The 20,954-nt window shown below is 45.5% G+C and overlaps 1 protein-coding gene across 3 annotated transcripts in view; it reads left to right on the forward strand.

The window, feature by feature from the left end:
- The window catches only part of ABCC11 (ATP binding cassette subfamily C member 11), a 70,393-nt gene extending 50,492 nt beyond the window's left edge, over positions 1–19,901 (forward strand). For all 3 annotated transcript variants that reach the window (XM_038531102.1, XM_038531103.1, XM_038531104.1), the window contains 10 exons: positions 2,594–2,820; positions 3,358–3,495; positions 4,746–4,932; positions 9,185–9,274; positions 10,684–10,873; positions 12,348–12,507; positions 15,596–15,674; positions 16,367–16,483; positions 19,143–19,307; positions 19,431–19,901. In XM_038531102.1, the coding sequence (XP_038387030.1) occupies positions 2,594–2,820; positions 3,358–3,495; positions 4,746–4,932; positions 9,185–9,274; positions 10,684–10,873; positions 12,348–12,507; positions 15,596–15,674; positions 16,367–16,483; positions 19,143–19,307; positions 19,431–19,523 (1,446 nt within the window). In that variant the 3' untranslated portion in view covers positions 19,524–19,901. The remainder of the gene's footprint in view (positions 1–2,593; positions 2,821–3,357; positions 3,496–4,745; positions 4,933–9,184; positions 9,275–10,683; positions 10,874–12,347; positions 12,508–15,595; positions 15,675–16,366; positions 16,484–19,142; positions 19,308–19,430) is intronic.
- The last annotated feature ends 1,053 nt before the right edge of the window (positions 19,902–20,954 follow it).

Genomic DNA, 20,954 nt, shown 5'->3' on the forward strand with positions numbered 1-20,954 from the left:
GGGAACCCATGGGTTCCTAAGAACCTAACAGGCACCTAATCCCAGCATGTGGGTGGTGGGGGGAAGGGTGGGAGTCCAAGAAGCCTTCTTGGAGGAAGGGACCCCTCTGCTATGAGCTGAAGGAAGAGTTGAAGCACTTTAGCCAACTTAAATTAGGAAGTGAAGAGAGAGCATTTCTGGGGAACTGAATGGAATCTAGGAGGACAGGTACTCAGAGGGGTAGAACAGGGATTTTCATGAGCATTCTTGGGAGGTGAGGAGAACATCCATCATTCCTTGTAGACTGAATGCAAACTGTATTGACATTAAGTATTTCAATGTGGGGAACATGAGGTGGAGGCACTTCCCCACACCTCACACCTCACATAAAGCAGCAGGCTTCTGGAACCAGACAGCAAGAGAGGAATATTCTCCCTGAGGCCAGCCACTGTTCACTACCTTTACTATGACTTCTTAGATTCTGACTCTGCACTCCAAGATTCTGGAAATATGCCTCAAAGTGATAATTCTTATTTTATTATTTTTTTCAAGTTTTTGTTCCCATTAGAAAATATGCTTCGTATTTACAATATGTTTCTTTTTGTAGTTCTTTTATAGCTTCATTGCTTTTAAATTTGCCTTTGTACTTATAAATATTCACAGTGAAGGACAAACCTCTGAGATAATGGGCTCAACTACAAACAACAAACTGCAAAAACAGATTATTTTGACACTTATGGGGCACCAGAAGCCCTGTCTCCATGTCCCCACCATCTGTCCCTAAAGTCCTGAGTGATGGTAGGCTCTCACAAAGACGGCTGACTCGCCTGCAGCCCAGGGTGTGATCCTGGAGACCCGGGATCAAGTCCCAGGTCGGGCTCCTTGCATGGAGCCTGCTTCGTCTCTGCTGCCTCTCTCTCTCTCTCTCTCTCTCTCTGTGTGTGTGTGTGTGTGTGTCTCGTGAATAAATAAAATAAAAAATCTTTAAAAAAAAAGAAAAGAAAAATAGTATACACCTAAAACTAATATTGCACTGTATGTTAACTACCCGGAATTTAATTAAAAACTTAAAACAAACAAACAAACAAACAAACAAAGACGGCTGACTCACCACAGCTGAACTGCATCCTGCTCCTGTGCACCTCTCTCCCTGCACCACCATCTCCACCACCCCCCCGCCCCCGTGAGTGCTCAGAGTCCTGGGGGGGATGATTGTGACTTCTTCAAGTGACTGTGACCGTTCTTGTTCCTTTTGCTTATGCATTTCACAAAAAGATTCTGGAGAGAAGATGAAAGGTAATTTAGAGGCAGAGAGAGTGAGGAAGCTCATCCATCACGTGCCTCTCCCAACCTCACTGCCTCCCCTCCCACCTGACAGCGGGAACATGAACATGAACTGCACTTGGTCAGCAGTGCCCGGGCATTTGCAATGAGAACTGCTGTAAGGGGCACTTGGTGACTCTAATAATTACTATTTATTGATAATCAAAATGCACTTTCCTTCCCCCACTTTCATTCCTTCCTTTGTTTTTGGCTTTAATAGATACAATTAACTTCTATTTATGTCTTTTTCTTGTATTACAGCTTGAGAAATACATAGGGAAATGAAAGTGGTCCATTGGTCAGCAGCTCAGTGCCACAAACCTTTAAGAAATGACTTCTGTAAAGAGCGTGGCTGTGCTGGGGCAGGGGGAGGTCAGGGAGCCCTGGGAGGTCTGGTCACAGTTTTGCCATTAACTACTTTGGTACCTTGGGCAGATTACTGAGCAGCCTTCCCTTGTCTGGCCTTCAGTTTCCTCTTCTGTAAAATGAGCACACCGAACTAGATGCTTTCATTAGAGTCCTTGTAGTGTGAAATGTTCTTTGATTGCCAAAGGGTCTTCTGTCCGCTGCTTAAGAGACCAAGTTAGGACACCACCTTCAAGAAGGGGTGGTCATGCTTAAATTCTACCCAAGACACCAAGTAATATGAAATCGCAGTGGAGCTGCTGCTACTAATCTTGGGCAATCCTGGAAAATGGTCCCATCTGTAGAAAATAATCAGAGCTAGTTTTAATGGAATGCTAATTAGGAGACAGAAACTGTTCTGAGACTTTCAGTGTATTACCCCTTCCTTCCTTTCTTCCCTCCCTCCCTCTTTCCCTTCCTCCCTTCCCTCCTTCCCCTCCTCCCTCCCTTCCTTCCTTCCTTCCTTCCTTCCTTCCTTCCTTCCTTCCTTCCTTCCTTCTAGTTTTATTAAGATATGATTCACATATTCATAAAACTCACCCTTTTAAGTTGTACAACTCAGAGGTTTTAGCCTATTTGCAGAGGTGTGCAATCTTCACCACAACCACAATGGGGTTGTTATCAACCCCATTTTACAAATGAAGACATTGAGATTCAGAAGGGTTAAGTAACTTATGCCCAAAGTCACACAGCAGTGGGTAGAGGAACCCAGGCAGATTGACTGTGGAGCTCTTGCTTTTCACCATCGCTCTCCACCACCTCCCCAGCACACCCCTTAGGCTGCATCCTGCACATATTCAGAGCCTAAGGGCAACTGACATCTTCCTCAAGTCCCAGAGCAAGGAGGGCAGCTAGCTGTTGATCTGGGTTGCTTTTGTCTCTGCAGGTTTCTTGCAGCCCCATGAGCTTCTTTGACACAACCCCAACAGGCCGACTCCTGAACTGCTTTGCGGGGGACTTGGATGCCATGGACCAGTTGTTGCCTGTTGTTGCTGAAGAGTTTCTGCTCCTGTCTTTGATGGTGGTCGCTATCCTGTTGGCTGTCAGTGTGCTGTCTCCATACATTCTGTTGATGGGAGTCATATTATTTACTCTTTGCCTTATTTTTTTTTCGTAAGTAGGTTCTTTCTGCTTGTGAGCTGGGTCTGTGACTTGGGATACAAGGTTGGAATCTAGGTAGAACTGAGTGGTCCCTGAGGTTGATGGCCCAGGTCACTCCCTCTCATTCTTCTTCTTCTTCTTCTTCTTCTTCTTCTTCTTCTTCTTCTTCTTCTTCTTCTTTCTTCTTCTTCTTCTTCTTTCTTCTTCTTTCTTCTTCTTCTTCTTCTTCTTCTTCTTCTTCTTCTTCTTCTTCTTCTTCTTCTTCTCCTTTCTTCTTCTTCTTCTTCTTCTTCTTCTTCTTCTTCTTCTTCTTCTTCTTCTTTTTTAAAAAGATTTTACTTATTTAGTTGAGAGAGAGAGAGAGAGAGAGGAGAGCACAAGTGAGAGGAGGGGCAGAGGTTGAGAGAATCTCAAGTGGACTCCTTGCTGAGCAGGGACCCCGATACAGGACTCAATCCCAGGACCCTATGATCATGGCCTGAGCTGGAGGCAGACGTTTAACCAAATGAGCCACCCAAGTGCCCCAACTCCCTCTCATTCTTGATGCAGGATGTTTAAGGCACCCATCAACGTGTTCAAGAGGCTGGAGAACTACAGCCGCTCCCCTCTGTTCTCCCACATTCTCACCACTCTTCAGGGCCTGAGCTCCATCCATGTCTATGGAAAAGCTGAAGACTTCATCAGCGAGTGAGTCCTGCTGCTGGCGTCTGAGGAGGTTGGGGCTGTGGGGATGGTGGGAGGCAGGAAGGTAAGCAACGATCCATCAGGGAATAGTGTCCTCCTCCCATTGTTTTATTCCTGATCCTCCAGGACCTCATCTGTGAGATAATGCTAATAGGAATAGCAAGGGTAAGTTCTATGGAAAATGTCTGTAAACCTTAAAGACCTGTGGCATTGTGTATACGTCTTAATATAATTATTAGTAAGAAGTATGGCTGGGTCAGCGCTTCTTGCATGGTTCTTTTTCTTTCACTTCCAAATAGGTATCTAATTTTAATAAAATACAAGGAACGATAGCTTTCTAAATAACAGAATTTCCTTCACTATTCATACCTATAGATTTGCCTTCTAAATGTTTGCTGAAGCCAACAGAAACATCCTATGATTGCTGCTGAGGCTTCATTGTGTCATGTGAACTTACTCATTTGTAAACATCAATCATACATGGTCTGCACCAAACCATAAGATGCTCAGTCTGGTGGAAGACAGGAGACAGAGACACAGTTTTGTGATAATACAGGGTTGAATATGATCAACAGCATAGGAGAAAAGCAGATAAAAGGCCATAAGAGTTCAGAGGGAAAAGAAGTGTCCTGCAGCTGGGGGTGGGGCAGGGGGTGACATGGCATCTGAGCTGAGGCTCAAAGCCTGATAACACTTGAGGAGACAATGGGTGTTTGGTTAACTGGAATATTGGACGAGCCATGGCACTAGCTCTCCCAGCAGTGTTGAGCACTCAAGGATTGTGCAGATGCTGAGACTGGGGGCATCCTGGAGTGATGCAGTCACTCAGCTACCAGGTGCTCAGCACTCACTGGGAAGATGGCAGCGAACAAGACAGACAGAGCCCTCACTCTGACATGGATAGATAGTGGGAAGGGGTTGCTTCCCTTCACCCACTCATGAATCCTGGCATTTATTCATTCTCATTGGCCCCATTAGGGAACTTACCCTAATTGATGATGGACCAATCATCAAGAAATCATCATGAAAGAGCCTGTCCTGATAGGCCTTAAGTCAGTCGGAGCCTACTCCTCCATCTGAGGTCAGGTCAACTCCATGGCTGAGGAAGGGAAGAGAGGCAGGGAGGAAACCCCTGAAGAAAAACCAGGTTCCTTTGGTTGGAGTGGGGAGCTGGATTCTAGGGAAGCAACCTGTGTCCACTCCCACAGAACTCTGGGTCAGACAAGCACATGTGGTTTTCCTTTCTTTCTGAGGTTTAAGAGGCTGACTGATGCGCATAATAACTACCTGTTGATGTTCCTGTCATCCTTGCGATGGATATCACTGAGGCTGGAGATCACAACCAACCTGCTGGCCTTCGCTGTGACTTTGTTCGTGGCTTTTGGCATTTCCTCTGCCCCTTATTCTTATAAAGCCATGGCTATCAGCCTCATTCTCCAGGTGAGGGAGGTGAGGGGGCTTGGCTTGCGGGCCTGGGCAGACCCGGGGTGGTCATGGGACTTTGATGATTCCTTGGGTTTTGGACCATTTGTGATCTTATGAATTATGTGCGTGGTCTTCTGAATCTGTTGCTCTCCTCTGTTTCCCTGCCACTCTGAACTGGGCAGTCTGTACTGAAAGCTATTTAATGGATTCATGGATTCTTAAAATGTCAGGACTGCCTAGAGCCCACAGGCAGCTAAGTCCAACCCTTTTATTGTGCAGATGGGTAATTGAAACCCAGAGAGGGAAGGAGTTATCTGAATGGATAGAGCACAGAGCCAGGGTAAGGATACTGACCTCCTGGTTTCCTGGCTGGTATCTTTTCATCTTACTCTTCACGCCTGGATTCAGCTGTCAGACGTCCCTGAGATATCTAAGGAGGTATCTAGCCCTTCCCTTGGAACAGGTCTTCTCAGGCTTTAAATTGCACATGATTTGAAGCAGAGCGCTTGGCCCCAGCCTTGGAGGCTAACTTGGCCTGGGCCCCTGTGCTGCTGACAGGATGACCATGCTCCGGAACATAGCCTCGGGGACTCAGAATCAAGTCCTGGTTAGGCTAGATCTTGGAATCAAATGTTAAAAACAGGTCATCTAGTAGATTGTGATTTATCAGTCTGCAAACTTCCTGGCAAGAGTTCCTCCTGGCCCAGCTCACTGGGGTGTGGGAGGGTCCAGCTGGCTGAGGTTCATGTCTACAGGGTCATTCCTGTGCAAGGGCTAGCCATGGAGTGCAGTGAGGCCAGAGGCTATGGTTCTGCAGCACCTCAGGGAACCCTGGCTGCACAATTCCAGGGCACCCCTCCCCCAGGAGGTACTCATTAGCTGCCTTCTCTGCAGTTGGGTGGCTTTGTTTCTAACCGACTTTGGATCTCAAGTGCCCCAATGCTGAGGCATTTTTTTTTGGGTCTGCAAAGGGGCTCCGTCTTGCTCCTCGGTGAGCCCCTACAGCAGACACACGTTTGCATATACATACAATCCTGTATACGCACAGCCCTGCCTGCATGTGTAGAGCCTTCTGAGGACACACAGGCCACGCAGATGTCTGTGCGGTGCTCGCACTTGCAGTCAGCTGACCAGGGCAGTAATATGGAATTTCCCAGACACCGATGCTGAGCCAGCACTCTGCTAGGCACTTGCTGTGCTTTCTTGCATTGAATTCTTACCACATTCCATAAGCTACAGTGAAGTGGTTAAGATCGTGTGGTTTAGAATGTGGGTTCAAGCCAGGCTCTGCCCATTATTAACTGTGTGACTCTGGGGAAGTCTCTTACCCTCCTTGTGCATGGGATTCCTCATTTTGTGAGAAAAGAGATAATCAAAGTTCTAAGATTATGGATTTGTGAGGCATATGTGTAAGGATGAGGGTTAATGCAGGTTAAACACCTAGAATAGCGTTTGGCCCAGAATAAATGCTCAATAAATGTTAGCTGTTACTGTTCCTGGTTTACAGATAGGAGACCAGAGCTCTAGAATTCAGTAGCTTGCCCTGGTTCCCAGAGCTGGTGAGAGATAGGTTTGTCCTAGTGGGTCACACTCATCTTCTCTCTCTTCCTCCCTCTCTCTGACACACACACACACACACACACACACACGCACACACACACACATGCAGGCATGTACACACACAAGCACATGCATGCATATACCAGTACAGAATTGCCCCTAAACCTTCCAAAACTCTAGGCAAAGGCACCAAAGTGGTATGATAGGGGATTGGGAGTCACTAGGGCCAGAAATCCCTCTAGGTTGCCGCGTGACATGGGCCAGGGAGCAAAGATCGGAGCAAGATTGTCATGTGCTAGCATAGGCAAGGGGGTGGGAGCTCATCTCTCCCAGGGTACACTGTGCATGAGACACATCTCAAAGGTCTCCCTAGCTTCTTCGACTACAGAAAACTCATGACAAACTCTGCTGGAGGCCTGACTGTTTCAAAAAGACCCTGGGCTTATTTTTTTTTTTCTCCATGTCTGTGTCTCAGGGTAGCAACCCTGATGCCTCCTCCCCTCTGCCCGAGCCCCCTGCTATCTACCTTCTACATTCTCACCAGAGTGATCTTCAGTTATGGTTTTCCTCATGCCCCTGCCTTGTTTAGAGCCCCCAGAGATTCCTTGTCTCCTTATGCCAGATCCAGGCTATGGTCCCTGCCTTCAGGCTCCTCACATCTGGTCCCATGACCCCAGCATGCATCTATCCTCTGGTCACACTGCTGCCTCACTGACCTTTGCATGCACTCTCAATGCAACTATGTTCAAGCTTTGGGAGGTGGGATTCACACTCAATGTTGCTTTGCAACCCTAAGAGGTATAATTAATAGAGATGCTTCTGGCTGCAAGCCAGCAAACCATAGAATCAATTCAAAATTGTCTTGGCCATCTGGGGACGTGTTATGTGATGCATCTAGAAGCCTTGGGTAGTCTCTTCTCTGTTAGTTAATTTAGTGACCTAGCATGAATCCATGACCATTTTATCTTTTGGCCCTGGCATCCACAGCCTGGCTTCATCCTCAAAGTTGTTTGCTCAAAGTCACAAAATGGTTGCTGCAGCCCCAGGCAACACATCCTCACCCAATAACCACCAAAGGTTAAAAAGAAGAGAACTTTCTCCTGTGCCCCATTTTAAGAACAAGGAGCAGTTTCCCAGAATACTCCTGACTCCTCCTCATGCTTCATTGGCCAGAATTGTATCATGGCTCACACCTAAATCCACTATTGACAAGAGGAATGGATTGACATGATTGTTTTGAACTAGCCACGCCTCCCTGGAGCACCAGGCTGCCAGACACCCAAGCGAGTCTAATGGGGGGACGTGCTAGCAAGGAAGAAAGAAGGGACCGCCTACTGACTAGGCAACCAGCCATGTCTGATACACTTACTGGAGGAAAGGCGGTCTCCCCGGCTTCTTTTTCCCCAGTTAGTGTCATTTCATGATGGCATCCACCTTCTCTGAATTCTAAAGGGCTTTTCTTTCCCTTCCCACACTCTTTGCTCTAGGAATAGCCAAATGGTGTGCAAGACCCTGGATATATCCTGCTACCTCTTACTTTCGGGCCTTGTCCCCTCTATAGGGAATGCCCTTCTCCACCCATTTTTAACCTGCTAAATCCCACCTCTCCTTAAAAATGAAACTTCTGTGCCAACTGCTACACTGGTTCTTCCCTGTGGCCCTTGTCTGGGTAACCGTTGTGTGGGCTCTAATGGTGCTCCATGTTGCCTCCCGTTGTGGAACACATCCTTCTGTGCTGGCATTCTCTATTGACCCATCTGTCTCCCACCTGTCTGGGGCCTCCTTGAGGGCAGGGTCTGGGTCTGTTGCACTTCTGGGCACAGATCCTGGCCTGGCACCTGGCAGATAGCCCTCAAGGAATGTGTTAAACAAATGTATTCTGAACTTCTGCCCAGCACCCTGTGTGTGATCTGTTTGCCAACATCTTGGGCCAGGGGGATGGAAAGTGTAAAGATTGGGGTCCCTGTCCCCACAACACTTCCAGGGTCCAGGTGATTCTATGTGTCATTTCTTCTTTTGGTCCTCAGGTTCCTCATCTTTGGTGCCTCCAATTTCTGAGAGTCCCTGATATTCCTCTGAGCCTGGGTTTCCCTGAAGGCAGGGCCTAAACAAGGACTTGGGTATAGGCAGATTATTTGGGAGATGTTCCTAAGAAATAGGACTGAGGGAGCAAGAGAATAAGGCAGAGAAGGAGGAACTCGATCATGGGCATGTGTCACTGAGATTGCTGTTCTGGGTCACCAGCATTCAACTCCATTGGCACCTCCTGAAAAGCATATAGGATGTCCCCTGGATTGTCCCCCAAAGGTGAGGGACAGGGGCCTTTATCTACTGGTTCCTTTCCCCATTAGTTGAGGGTTGCCTATGGGTCTTTAGCTCCCCCATGTTCCAGGGCTGCAATTATGCATAGCCCAAGCAGGATCCTGTGGTATGGGTGAAGGTTATGAACAGAGAGCAGAAAGACACACAGAAGGTACCTGAGGTGGTATGATGCCAGTGGAGTCTTGCCCAGAACTGCTCACCACCACTGCAGCCAACGTCAGAAGTGGGCTCAGGAGGCGCCAACAGGATCTGCTCCATTCTTGTAGGGAAATTGTCTTGGTCTGAGAAGTCACTCAAGGGAGAATGGTAACTAGTAGTTTTTAGAAACATTGAAATCCTTGGCACACCCTCATCAGCTTCTTGACCTGATGCTTCTTCATTCCAGCTTGCGTCCAACTTCCAGGCCACTGCCCGGATTGGTTCAGAGACAGAGGCATACTTCACAGCTGTGGAGAGGATATGTCAATACATGAAGGTGGGACGTGGGTCTGGTTTGTTATGGGATACTCTGGAAGGCTTCACTTCCATGCCTGGGGCTTGGCTTCTGTGGCTTCTGCAAGCTCCAGCACCCCAGGAACCCCGAGGCCTCTTCAAGAGGCAACTGGTGCTCCTAGCCTTCCTCCCCGTCTTCCCTGGACCTGTGTCTATTATTTCTTAGGAGCCCTTCCATACTCATTGGCCCATTTTTACCACATTCCTTACTGCTTTCCTAGGTGTAGAGAGGGTGTATGCCCTTTTTAGAAATGAGAGTTTTGCCCAAGTACAAAAATAATAATAATGACCATAATAATTGGTATTATTATTGCATCTATTTGTGCCAGAATAGTTAAGAACGTAGATTTTAGAGCCAGATCAACTGGGTTCGAGTCCAAGCTTTGCAACTTGAGTCAGCCGTGTAACCTGGGGACAGATCACAGTATATACTTCATTGGGTTATTACAAAGATTGGGTAATACAATATGTGAAGCACTTAGCACAGTGCCTGACTCACAGTAAAGGCTCAATATTGTTATACATAGACAATCTCATGAAATCACAAAACAGTTTTATAAGGTTGAATTATTGTCCCCATTTCCCAGAAGAAGAAACTGAGGCTTGGCTAGGCTGAGCATCTTGCCTAAGATTACACAGCTGGGGACCAGCTGAGCCCTTTGGAACCAGTTCTCCTACCCCAGTTAATAGGAACAGAATTTGTGAATCATAGAGCTTTGATTTAACAGAGGGACGCTGTGGCACAGCGACACCTGTGGTGAAGAGCTGTGACTTGCTGTCAGGCGATCATGCAGCTTCTCCATCACTCGGGCCTCAGGACGCACTCAGCTATGCCTGTTTTGGTAGTGGGCTTGGAGTCCGGCAGCCCTGGCCTGAGTGTTCATCAGCTCTGTGATCTTGAGCAAGTGCTTTAATCCATTTGAGCCTAAAAAAAAATTCCATTTGAGCCTCTGTTTTCTTGTGTATGAAATGCATCTAAAGTTCCCTCCCTTGTAGATGAGGACAGAGGGAAGGGGGAATCTGCACAAGGCCTCTGACCCATAAAACATACCGTGCGTGGATCAGCTAGCTCTGCTGCCTTTATCATCACTGTTCTGGATTCTAGTTCTTTAGAGCCCCATATAATAAATTGGAAAAGGTCTCTGCGTTAATAACAAAGGGGCCAGCTATATAGTTTCTCACTCTTTGGGGATGAAATTATATGTGTATCAGGTGAGTGGGAGTGGAGTGTTCCCCTTGGGGGTTCCTCTGATTGCACAGCCAGTTGCTTGACCACAGTGTGGGACAGGCTGGAGTGGGTTACACACCCAACGGTTGGAGGCCAGGGGTCAGCAGGAGATGGGCAGAGATTAATGATAACTATTGATTTCCTTTTCTCTCTTCAAAAATGAGATGTGTGTTCCTGAGTCTCCTTTATGCATAGAAGGCACGAGCTGTCCCCCTGGGTGGCCACAGCACGGAGAAATCACATTCCAGGATTATCACATGAAATACAGGGACAACACACCCATTATCCTCAATGGCATCAACCTGACGATTCATGGTCATGAAGTGGTGGGCATTGTGGGAAGGACGGGTTCTGGTGAGTGGAACATCCTGGATGTCCCCTGTCCTCAACTCTGCCCTGTGGGTGTTGGGCCTATTTCAGGGCATGTGTTTACTCAGTGACCCCAGGGATGTTTATTGGGCCCCCACTCTGTGCCAGACGTTGGTGAACAAAACCCCAAGTCCTTGCTATCATGGGATCCCACCAGAGGAGACAGGTGTTAAGTGATCAAATCAGGAAACCCACAAGGTCATTATAGGTTGTGGTGAATGGCATGGAGGAAATAAAAGGGTGCTGTTAACGGAGTAATGGGGTTGGTGGGTCTTTGAGCTATGGTGGCCTGGGCTCTGAAGCCAACTTTTGAACTGAGACCGAAAGGCTGAGTAGGGTGCAGGGGAGGTATGCCTCGAGCACAGGGCAGTGTAGGGCTCTGCGAGGGTAAGAGCAGGGCCAGAAGTGAAATCTGGGTCCTGCTTCTCCTTCCTAGACCTCATATTGACCTCTTTCTTTGCCCTCTCCTTTCTGACCACTTTCCCTTCCTTCCTCTCCTATTACTTTTGGGAAGTCTGGTCCAAGGATAACTCCCTCCCATTTTTGCATTGTTCAGAGACACTGCTCAGACTTGATTCTTGCCCCACCTTGTGTGCCTCAGAGCTGCTTCCTCCAGGGAGCCCTCTGGGAAGACTAGAGCCTTCCTGGGTCTCCACCTCCTCAGGTCTTGCAGCCCTATTAGGGGAAGTGCTTCCATCTGTGTTCTTTAGTGTGTTCTTCCCTTTCTGCTTCTCGCCTGCAGTTGGCCTGAGAGGGCTGGAGACATAGAGAAGATCTCAGTAGATACTGGTCCAGTTGACTTGTATTTATTCAGTAGGTATTTATTGAGCACCTACTATCTGCCAGGCAAGGGGAACATAAAGGTAAACAAGACACACAGCTACCCCCTCCATTCACCTTTTTAGAGCAGAGGTTGAAAACTCAAATGCCTTTGGGGCCTGGCAAGCAACATGCACAGGTGAAATGGGTCAGGGATATGATAAGTGGGGTGGGTGGGCAGTGTGTTGGATTGGAGAGCACTGTTCTCTCAAGGAAGCAGCTGTGCTCAGCTCCAGCTGCGTGTTGTGTGGGAGGATGAGGACCAGTGTTGCCAGTTCTAGGTTTCAAGAAAAGCATGCAATTTGGATTTTTATATATAGGATCTTTGAATTTTTAAAATCCTGGCACAGAACTTAAAAAATAACAGTTAACACTATGTGTGTGGAACAGAATATATAAATGGCTGGATTTAATCCAGGCGATCTATTTGTGCCCTCTGATCTAGGCTGTAAGAAAGCTGTTTGTGGTTTGGGGTACCACTTGCAGCAGAGACTCCAGGCCTCTTCTGCTCTTGCAGGGCTCAGAATGACAAGGGATGGACTGGAGAGGGAAGCATGTCAGGTGTGAACTCCAGGTGTGGCCCCTGCTGCCTCTAGAACAGATCAGGAAACTGAAGCCCCACTTGTTTTTTGCCTGACAGGGAAGTCCTCCTTGGGGGTGGCTCTCTTCCGCCTGGTGGAGCCTACAGCAGGCAGGATTCTCATCGATGGCGTGGACATTTGTAGTATCAACCTGGAGGATCTGCGGTCCAAGTTCTCCATTGTCCCTCAAGATCCTGTCCTGCTTTCAGGAACCATCAGGTGAGTGCTGGCCCAGAGGCTCCCAGGAGGGGTGGCAGGACCAAGATGCCAGGGCTGGGCTGCCTCTGGTTAACTGGTGGCCAGTGCCCCAGTTTGGGGGCCTCTGATCTCTCCTTATCACACTGGGCCACTCACTGGGACTCACTGGAGTGTCCTTGAAGATTGAGTGAAGCTCTGATACACACAAGAGCACTTTGTAAACCATCAGGCGCTAAATGAAAGCGAGGCATACTTTTTATTTTTTAGAAACCTGATGGGATTGGTCAGACTTCAGTTCACCATTAAGTATTTGCACTGTGGATACCATATTCTTTTATGTCAAGCTGTGGTTTATTCTCTTCTCTTTACCCACTGGGTAACCAAGCTGATGGGGGCATTTTAGTCTGGGAGGGAGCGCTTCTTCACAGGCAGGGGAGAAGTGAGAAATAATCAACTTTATTCAGATTCATGCTCCTACTTCACAGTGCACATGAGCATATGGGAACACCAAGGCATGGAAATTGAGGAAGCCTAATGCACTAAAAATGAAGCTCATGTTGCAAGGATATTTAAGGGACATTCTTAGAGGCAAGAGGATAAACTGACCCTTAGAGCTCTGGTTAATAATTTATGAATTTACTCATCATTTCTTCCTCCTTCCCCCTCCCTGCTTCTTTCCTCTTCCCTCACTCTTCTCCTTCCCTTCTCTTCTCCCTCCCTTCCCTTCTTTCCTATATCCCTTCTCTTCTTCCTCCCCTTCCTCCCCCCTTCCTCCCTTCTTGCCTGCTGCCTGCCTGCCTTCCTTCCTTCCCTCCCTCCCTCCCTCCTTCTCTCCTTTCATACATTGAACTCACCTTTTCTGAGCCTTTGCCAGGCCCAGACATTATACTAGGGACTAGGGTTACTGATGAATGAACACTGCCCCTGCTGCCCCAGGAGTTCAGAGTGCAGTCATGGGGGATGAGGGGGGGTGAGTGTAGAGATGTAAGAACCAACAGATTATAATACAAGGAGGTATTTGGTAGATCAGAGATGCAAAGCACTAAAGGAGCCCAGAAGTAGAACAAATACCTCTACGTAGGTGAATCTAGAAAGGCTCCACAGAGGAAGGGACATTTGAGCAGGGTCTTGAAGGGCACGTAGGAGGTTGCCTGGGAGAAATAGAGGAGAAAAGTCTTCCAGGGAGAGTGTATAATATATGCACAAATGGAGAACTTTAAAATGAGTATGTTAGGGGAATGAGATAACATTTAGTGATAGATCTCTGTTTAGCTAGAGCTTGGTTTAGCTAGTCCTTGATATAGGAGTAGTAGAAATATGAATTCACATTTACGAGCATTTATATGTGCCAGCCCTATGCTTTAATGTTCTGTCTCATTTAACTGTCACCACAACCCTATGAAATAGGCACTGTTATTATCCCTCCTCTATAGGGGGAGACACTGAACTTAGGAAAAGTGTGATTTGTTTCAGGAGACACACAAGTAAATGGTAAAGATGAGATATAATCCCAGGTCATCCAATCTCTTAACCAGTGCTGTCCCCCTCCTTGCAGCAGGAAGGAGTGTGGATTGGGGCCTACGCATCTCTTGGGGGAGAGGGTGGCAATCTATGAAAATGCTTTGGAGGTTATCAAATGTCATGGAGAGAAGACATTCTACCTTCTGCTTCTTTAATACAATCTAACCCTCCACACAAAATGTTTGTGGATGCCTAAGTAAAGCAGAGGTTAAGGGTAGGTTTTAATCACTGTTTGCATAACAGAGGAGTGTTAATGTCGCCTATGCCAAATGCCAGTGCAAACTTTAATGGGTATAAAGTCCAGGTAGATCCCAATCTGATGTTGCCTGGATAATCAGTTAGGACTTTTTCACTGCAAGAGATAGAAAAACCAACCCCACTATAGTGAGATACCACTTCACACCTACTAGGATGGCTATAATGAAAAAAAAAAAAAAAAGAAAGAAAGAAAAAAGAAAAAGGAACATAATAAGTATTGGTGAGGATGTAGAGAAATTGGAATCTTCATGCACTACTGGTGGGAATATAAAATGGTACAGCCTCTGTGAAAAACAGTTTGGCAGTTCCTCAAAAAGCTAAATGTAGAATTAGCATATGATCCAGTAATTCTTCTTCTAGGTATATACCCAAAAGAGTTGAGAGTGGGACTTGAATAGATATTTGTATATCAGTGTTTGTAGCATTATTCATAGTAGCCAAAAGGTGCAAACAACCCAAGTCTTTGTTCATCAACAGATAAATGAATACACACACATACATGCAATGTAATATTAATGAACCATAAAAAAGAATGAATATTTGATATATGCTACAACGTGGATAGACCTTGAAAACATTATGCTCAGTGAAATATATCAGACACAGAAAGACAAATGTTGTCTATTTCCACTTAAATGAGGTGCCTGGAATAGACAAATTTTTAGAGAAAGAAAGTAAAATAGAAGTTACCAGAGGCTGAGGGATGGGAGAAGACTAATGGGCAGAGATTTTGATAGGGATGATGAGTTTTGGTGGATGGTTACACAACATTGTGAATGTATTTAATGCCACTGAATTATATACTTATAAGCATTTAATGATAAATATGTGTATGCTAATACACATACACTGTCCTGCCCTCACCCCCAAACATCCCAAGTGGGTTAAGCTAAAAATGCCCTCTTTGGATTATGGTATTGGGAAGGCCAAGAATGATTCAGGGACTTTGTGTCTCCCTAACTCTTCCTTGGCTTCATTGCTGGCCTTCAATACCAGCCCCTGGGGAACTCTATGTGTCCCACTACTGAAGCAAGATGGTTGCAGCCATCTACTTATGCCTGAGTCACTTGTTCTACCTCTGGAATTGGTGGTAGAGGACCCCCTGGACCATATGGGCTTGAGGGTTGGAGAGGAGGTGGTCTCCAAATAAAACTTGCCTACAGAAGGAATGGGTACTGGGAAAGCATAGAAAATGACCCATGGTAATTCCATGGGTTTCTCTACACCCAGTAAAACAGTTCTAACATTCATAATCATCTTCTGTGAATGGGACAGATATCCCATAGTTGCATGTGGTTTATGGAGCATTTCTCTTCCTCTTCTATGGCAGATTCAACCTGGATCCCTTTGATCGTTACACAGATGAACAGATCTGGGATGTCTTGGAGAAGACATTCCTGAGCATGACAGTAAGTAGCTCTAAGACCTGATTCTTGGTCTTAGCCTGCCTCTTTAACAGCAGTGCCTGCTGGTCCGTTGGGGCTTATCTCACATGATATTTCAGATGCTGCAATTTTGGGGCATGGTTTAAATAATCTCATGGAGATGAGATGATTTTGGATTCCTAAATAAAGTCTGATGGCACTCAGACACCAACAGTGAGGCTCAGGGGACACTGCAAAAGCAAGGTAGGTGAGGTGTTTGCCCTTCTGGTTCTTACGTTCAATGGGAGATACAGACAGCAAAAAGACACATAAGATACTTTCAGATAGTGGTAAGTGCTCTAACGGTAGTAATGAGACCAGTAGATACTTCAGTTGGGGAGCAGCTTCTTTACATGAAGTGGTCAAGCATGGCCTCTTTAAAGATGGGGCATTTGAGCTGAGACCAAATATTGAGGGGGCAGTAGGACACAGATCTTTGAGAGAACATCCTAGGTTCGGGAACTAGCATGTGCAAAGACCCTGAGACCAGAGTGAGAGGGGCACAGGTAAGGAAGAGAAAAACCAGTGGCTGGAGTCTAGAGAGGCAAGGAGTGTTACAAAGTGCTACAGGAGAGGTCCTGGGTGGTGGGGTAGGGGTGAGATTAGGTCTCACACCACAGTGGCCTACATGTCTGCGTGCTTTCATAGCCTACATCTCATTTTCCCTGATATTACAGATCTCAAAGTTACCCCAAAGACTGCAAGCAGAAGTTGTGGAAAGTGGCAGAAACTTCTTCTCTGTGGGGGAGAAGCAGCTGCTCTGCATTGCAAGAGCACTCCTTCGCAACTCCAAGGTGAGACCATGGAATGGCATGGGAGGTCATGGATAACACCTGGTTTGAGAAACCATGCTGGCTCTTTCTCCCTCCAACTTTATAGGATAGTAGGTGCTGTGCTATCTGTCCTTCCACAAATACCCATAGGGCTTCCTCATGTCACTGATTGCCATTCTGCACCTATCTGTGGTGTGGGAGAGGCATGTAAATGGGGACTCAGCCTGGGCTCTCTCAAACCCTGATATTCTGCAGCTAAGCTCAAATGATCCACCACTAGAACCAAATCATGATGCACTTCCCTTACAGAAAGTCGAAAGCTTAGAAGCTTATTAATTTAACAGTTACCCATTGTATATTCTTTTAAAAAGTTGGATATAGGACATTCTCGTGCTCTTTATTAAAGTTGGAAATCAGATGACAACTGTTTCAGGACAAAATTACTTTTTTTTTTTTTTCTGTTACTGTCAGGTGTAGAATTTAGTGATTCATCACTTACATACAATACCTAGTGCTCATTACAAGTGCCTCAATATCAGTCACTCATTGAACCCATCCCCCTGCTCACCACCCCTCCAGCAACCCCTTAGTTTTTTCTCTAAAGAGTTTGTTTCCTTGTTTGCCTCTCTTTCCCTCTCCCGAGGTTCATCGGTTTTGTTTCTTAAATTCCACATCTGAGCGAAATCACATGGTTTTTGACTTTCTCTGACATTTATTTTGCTTAGCATAATACACTCTAGTTCCATCCACGGCATTGCAAATGGCAATATTTCATTCTTTTTTATGGCTAGTGTTCCATTGTATATATATATAACATATCTTATTTATCCACTCATCTGTTGATGGACATTTGGGCTCTTTCTATTAATTTGGCTATTGTTGATAATGCTGCTGTAAACATTGAGATGTATGTATCTCTTTGAATCAATATATTTTTTTCCTTTGGGTAAACACCTAGTAATACAATTGCTAGATCAGAGGGTAGTTCTATTTTTAACTTTCTGAGGAACATCTGTACTGTTTTCCAGAGTAATTGCATCAGCTTGCGTTCCCACCAACAATGTAATAGGGTTCCCCTTTCTCCACATCCTCACCATCAACTATTGTTTTTTGTGTTATTGATTGTAGCCATTCTGATAGGTAAGAGGTGATATCTCATGGTGATTTGCATTTCCCTGATGATGAGTAATGTTGAGTATCTTTGCATATGTCAGCTGTCTGTATATCTTCCTTGGAAAAAATGTCTGTTTATGTCCACTGCCCATTTTTAAACTGGATTATTTGGGTTTTGGGTGTTGAGTTTTATATGTTCTTTATATATTTTAGATTCTAACCCTTTATCAGGTGTCTTATTTGCAAATATCTTCTCCCATCCCTAAGGTTGCCTTTTAGTTTTGTTGATTGTTTCCTTTGCTATGCAGAGCTTTTATCTTAAGGAAGTCCCAATAGTTCATTTTTGCTTTTGTTTCTCTAGCCTCAGGGGATATATCTGTTAAGAAGTTGCTATGGCTAATGTCCAAGAGGTTACTGCCTGTGTTCTCCTCTGGATTTTGATGGTTTCCTGTCTCACATTTAGGTCTTTCAACCATTTTGAATTAATTTTTGTGTATGGTGTAAGAAAGTGGTTCAGTTTTATTCTTTTGCATTTGTTGCTGTCTAGTTTTCCCAACACCATTTGTGGAAGAGACTTTTTTCCAAAATTACCTATTTTAAAAAAGTTTCATCAGATTGTATTTCTTGAAGTTTTCCAAATATTGTGCCAATAACTTTAGGCATTGGACTACTTGGGTTAGTCAGGAGCAAACTTTCTCAAGTGAGGCCACACATACATACTCATCCACACTCACACATGTATACATGTGTGTACATGAGTGCTCACATGCACTCACAGCGCACACCATGGTTAATGAATGATAAACGCAAAACACTGTTAGTATTATTAGAGCTCTGGGAAAAAGCAGGTAGAGCCCAGTGGGTTGGAAGCTGGGGAGAAGGTTTCACAGGAAGGAGGACTCTCTCCCTCTTTCTAGCAGAGATGAAAGACAGGATTTGCAATATTCATGTAGCACTTTCTTAACCACTCAGTTCCTTATTTTACAGTTACTGGGCCACTGATGCCAAAGTTACTTTCTCTAAATTGTTTCCCAAATTTGAGTCATCATTTTATGATTTTTGTCATATCTGCACACTGTCTCTCCTTTGACTTACTTGTGTTGCCTTCTTTTTAAAAGCAGCCTCGTTCTAAACAGTAACATTTGTGAAATCATATCTCTGTGCTACTTATATTTTTCTAATGCATATTGTTAAAGAGAGAGTTTATCCATATACTAGCCACACCATCTCATGTACCTTCCAGGCATGTGTGCGTGCCTCACTTTGGGGAATGTTGGTCTATGTTAATTCAGGCAAATGAGAAAGCAGTTTATAAAACAAGTTTCTACTGGGACATTTTCATCTTCAAGAACTTAATTCTCTGGTCACATACACACAAAAGCTCTTGGTTGAGACCTAACATGCGCTTTAACATAATGGGCAACTAGAGCTCACAGTAGGTTTTGAACAGAATTCAAATCTCTCACCTTCCAGTTAAGGGACTCAGTGGATTAGTGGTAGACCCAAGACTAGATCCTGGTCTCAGGGTTCAAGCAAGCTGACTTCAGCCCTGTTTTGATTCCATCAGATCATCCTTATTGATGAAGCCACAGCTTCCATTGATATGGAAACCGATAGCCTGATCCAGCACACAATCCGTGAAGCCTTCCAGGGCTGCACAGTGCTGGTCATTGCACACCGCATCACCACTGTGCTCAGCTGTGACCGTGTCCTGGTCATGAACAATGGGAAGGTGAGAGCTGTGTCCCTGGGGCCAGTAGGAGGACGGGTGCTCAGACCAGCGTCTCAGCAGACCTTTGGATCCCTCAAGGCTGAGCTCAGTGATGTCCCCTGCCTTCTTTTCTCCATCTCCCAGGTTGTAGAGTTTGACAGGCCTGAGGTCCTGCAACAGAAGCCTGAGTCTGCATTTGCTGCCCTGCTGGCAACAGCCAATTCTTCACTGAGCTAAAGAGAACTGGTGACTGTGGGAGCTGATGGCAGAGCCAAGTGCAGCTGGGAAGTCTGCAGTCTTTGACTTTCTTGAATAGAGATGGCTACTTCTCCTGAAAGCAGGGCTGAAATGTGCTCAGAGGTGCTGTAAATGGGATAGAGAAGAAGATTGGGGGAGCAAAACCTAGAATAGGCCACTTGATGGCTCCCCAAATCTGGGAACCCCCATACCATTTGAGACCATGTGGTCAGATCAGCATGTGTCTCTTTTTAATTGATATGTTGAGTAATTTCATAATAATGTGAAAGCCTATTACAGTTTCTGGATCTGTGTTAAAAGAATTGCAAATGCTGTATTGATTTTGTAAAAAAATAAAATAGAAATAAGAAAAAGTCACATTCTCTGTTCTGCTTTCTTGCTAGCTAGTGCTTGTGCAGCTGCAGGGAGGAGAAAGTCCCTCATACTGGCTTCTGGAAAAGGGACTCCACTGGTTAATGGAATGGAAAGGTCCAGAAAAAGTTCTAGGTTGGGTGCCAATATCTAAAAGATGTCTACCTTCTGAACTCTGCCTCTTATATTCTCAGCTCTACTTTCCTTTTATGGCTTCACTCTTTGGCCTCCCCTCTCCCCATAGTGGTATCAAGGCTGCCAACAGCTCTAGGCTCATGTCCTACCAGCTCGGCACTCTTGGGTCTTCTTTCCCCAAATGATTCCAGCAAAAGTTCCATGGCTAGATTTCCCTGGGCCGACCTGGGTCATGTGCTCATCCCTGTGTCAATCACATGCTGGGCTGTTGGAATGTGGTAACTAGCCAGGTCCAAGTCATATGCCCTTGCTTGGACCTGGGGATGGGGTCACATGGGCTGAGAATGGAGGGGAGGAGTTTCTCCAAAATGAAATTGGGATGGTTTTATTACATGAAGGGGAAATGGATATGGACACTGGGAAGGCCCAAAATAGTAGCTGTCTACTATGTTTATTTACTGATTAGAGCATAAATTGGTGGAATAAAGAATAAAGAGTTCATTTATAACATGTGCCAACTGGAAATAAGATTACTTGTCTCTCCACTCCCCCAAGTAGTTAGAGGATAATTATTTTAAATTTATCACTAGGGAGAACTCATTGTTGGGGGCAAAATCAGTTTTAAAGTATTTTCTTCTTGTTTTCAGATTACAGTGTTTGGTTTTGCCATACGAAAAATCAATTCGGTAAACAAATATCCCAGTTTCTTGCCCCGGGGGAGGTGCTGGGAGTGTAACGATGTCCCTTTCCTCATGGAATTTGGGATCTTATGAGAATGAGTAAACTGTGAACAAGTAAACAGATGGTTCCAGAACGGAGTGTCAAGAGACAAGGACAGGATGCAGGAGATGGAGATGGTTAGAGCAAACTTTGAGGTAGAAGAAAGGTAGTGGTTTACTGACCTGAATACTGAACAAACATTTG

Source organism: Canis lupus, chromosome 2 (assembly GCF_011100685.1).
Source record: "Canis lupus familiaris isolate Mischka breed German Shepherd chromosome 2, alternate assembly UU_Cfam_GSD_1.0, whole genome shotgun sequence".
Classification (NCBI taxonomy): Eukaryota; Metazoa; Chordata; class Mammalia; order Carnivora; family Canidae; genus Canis; species Canis lupus.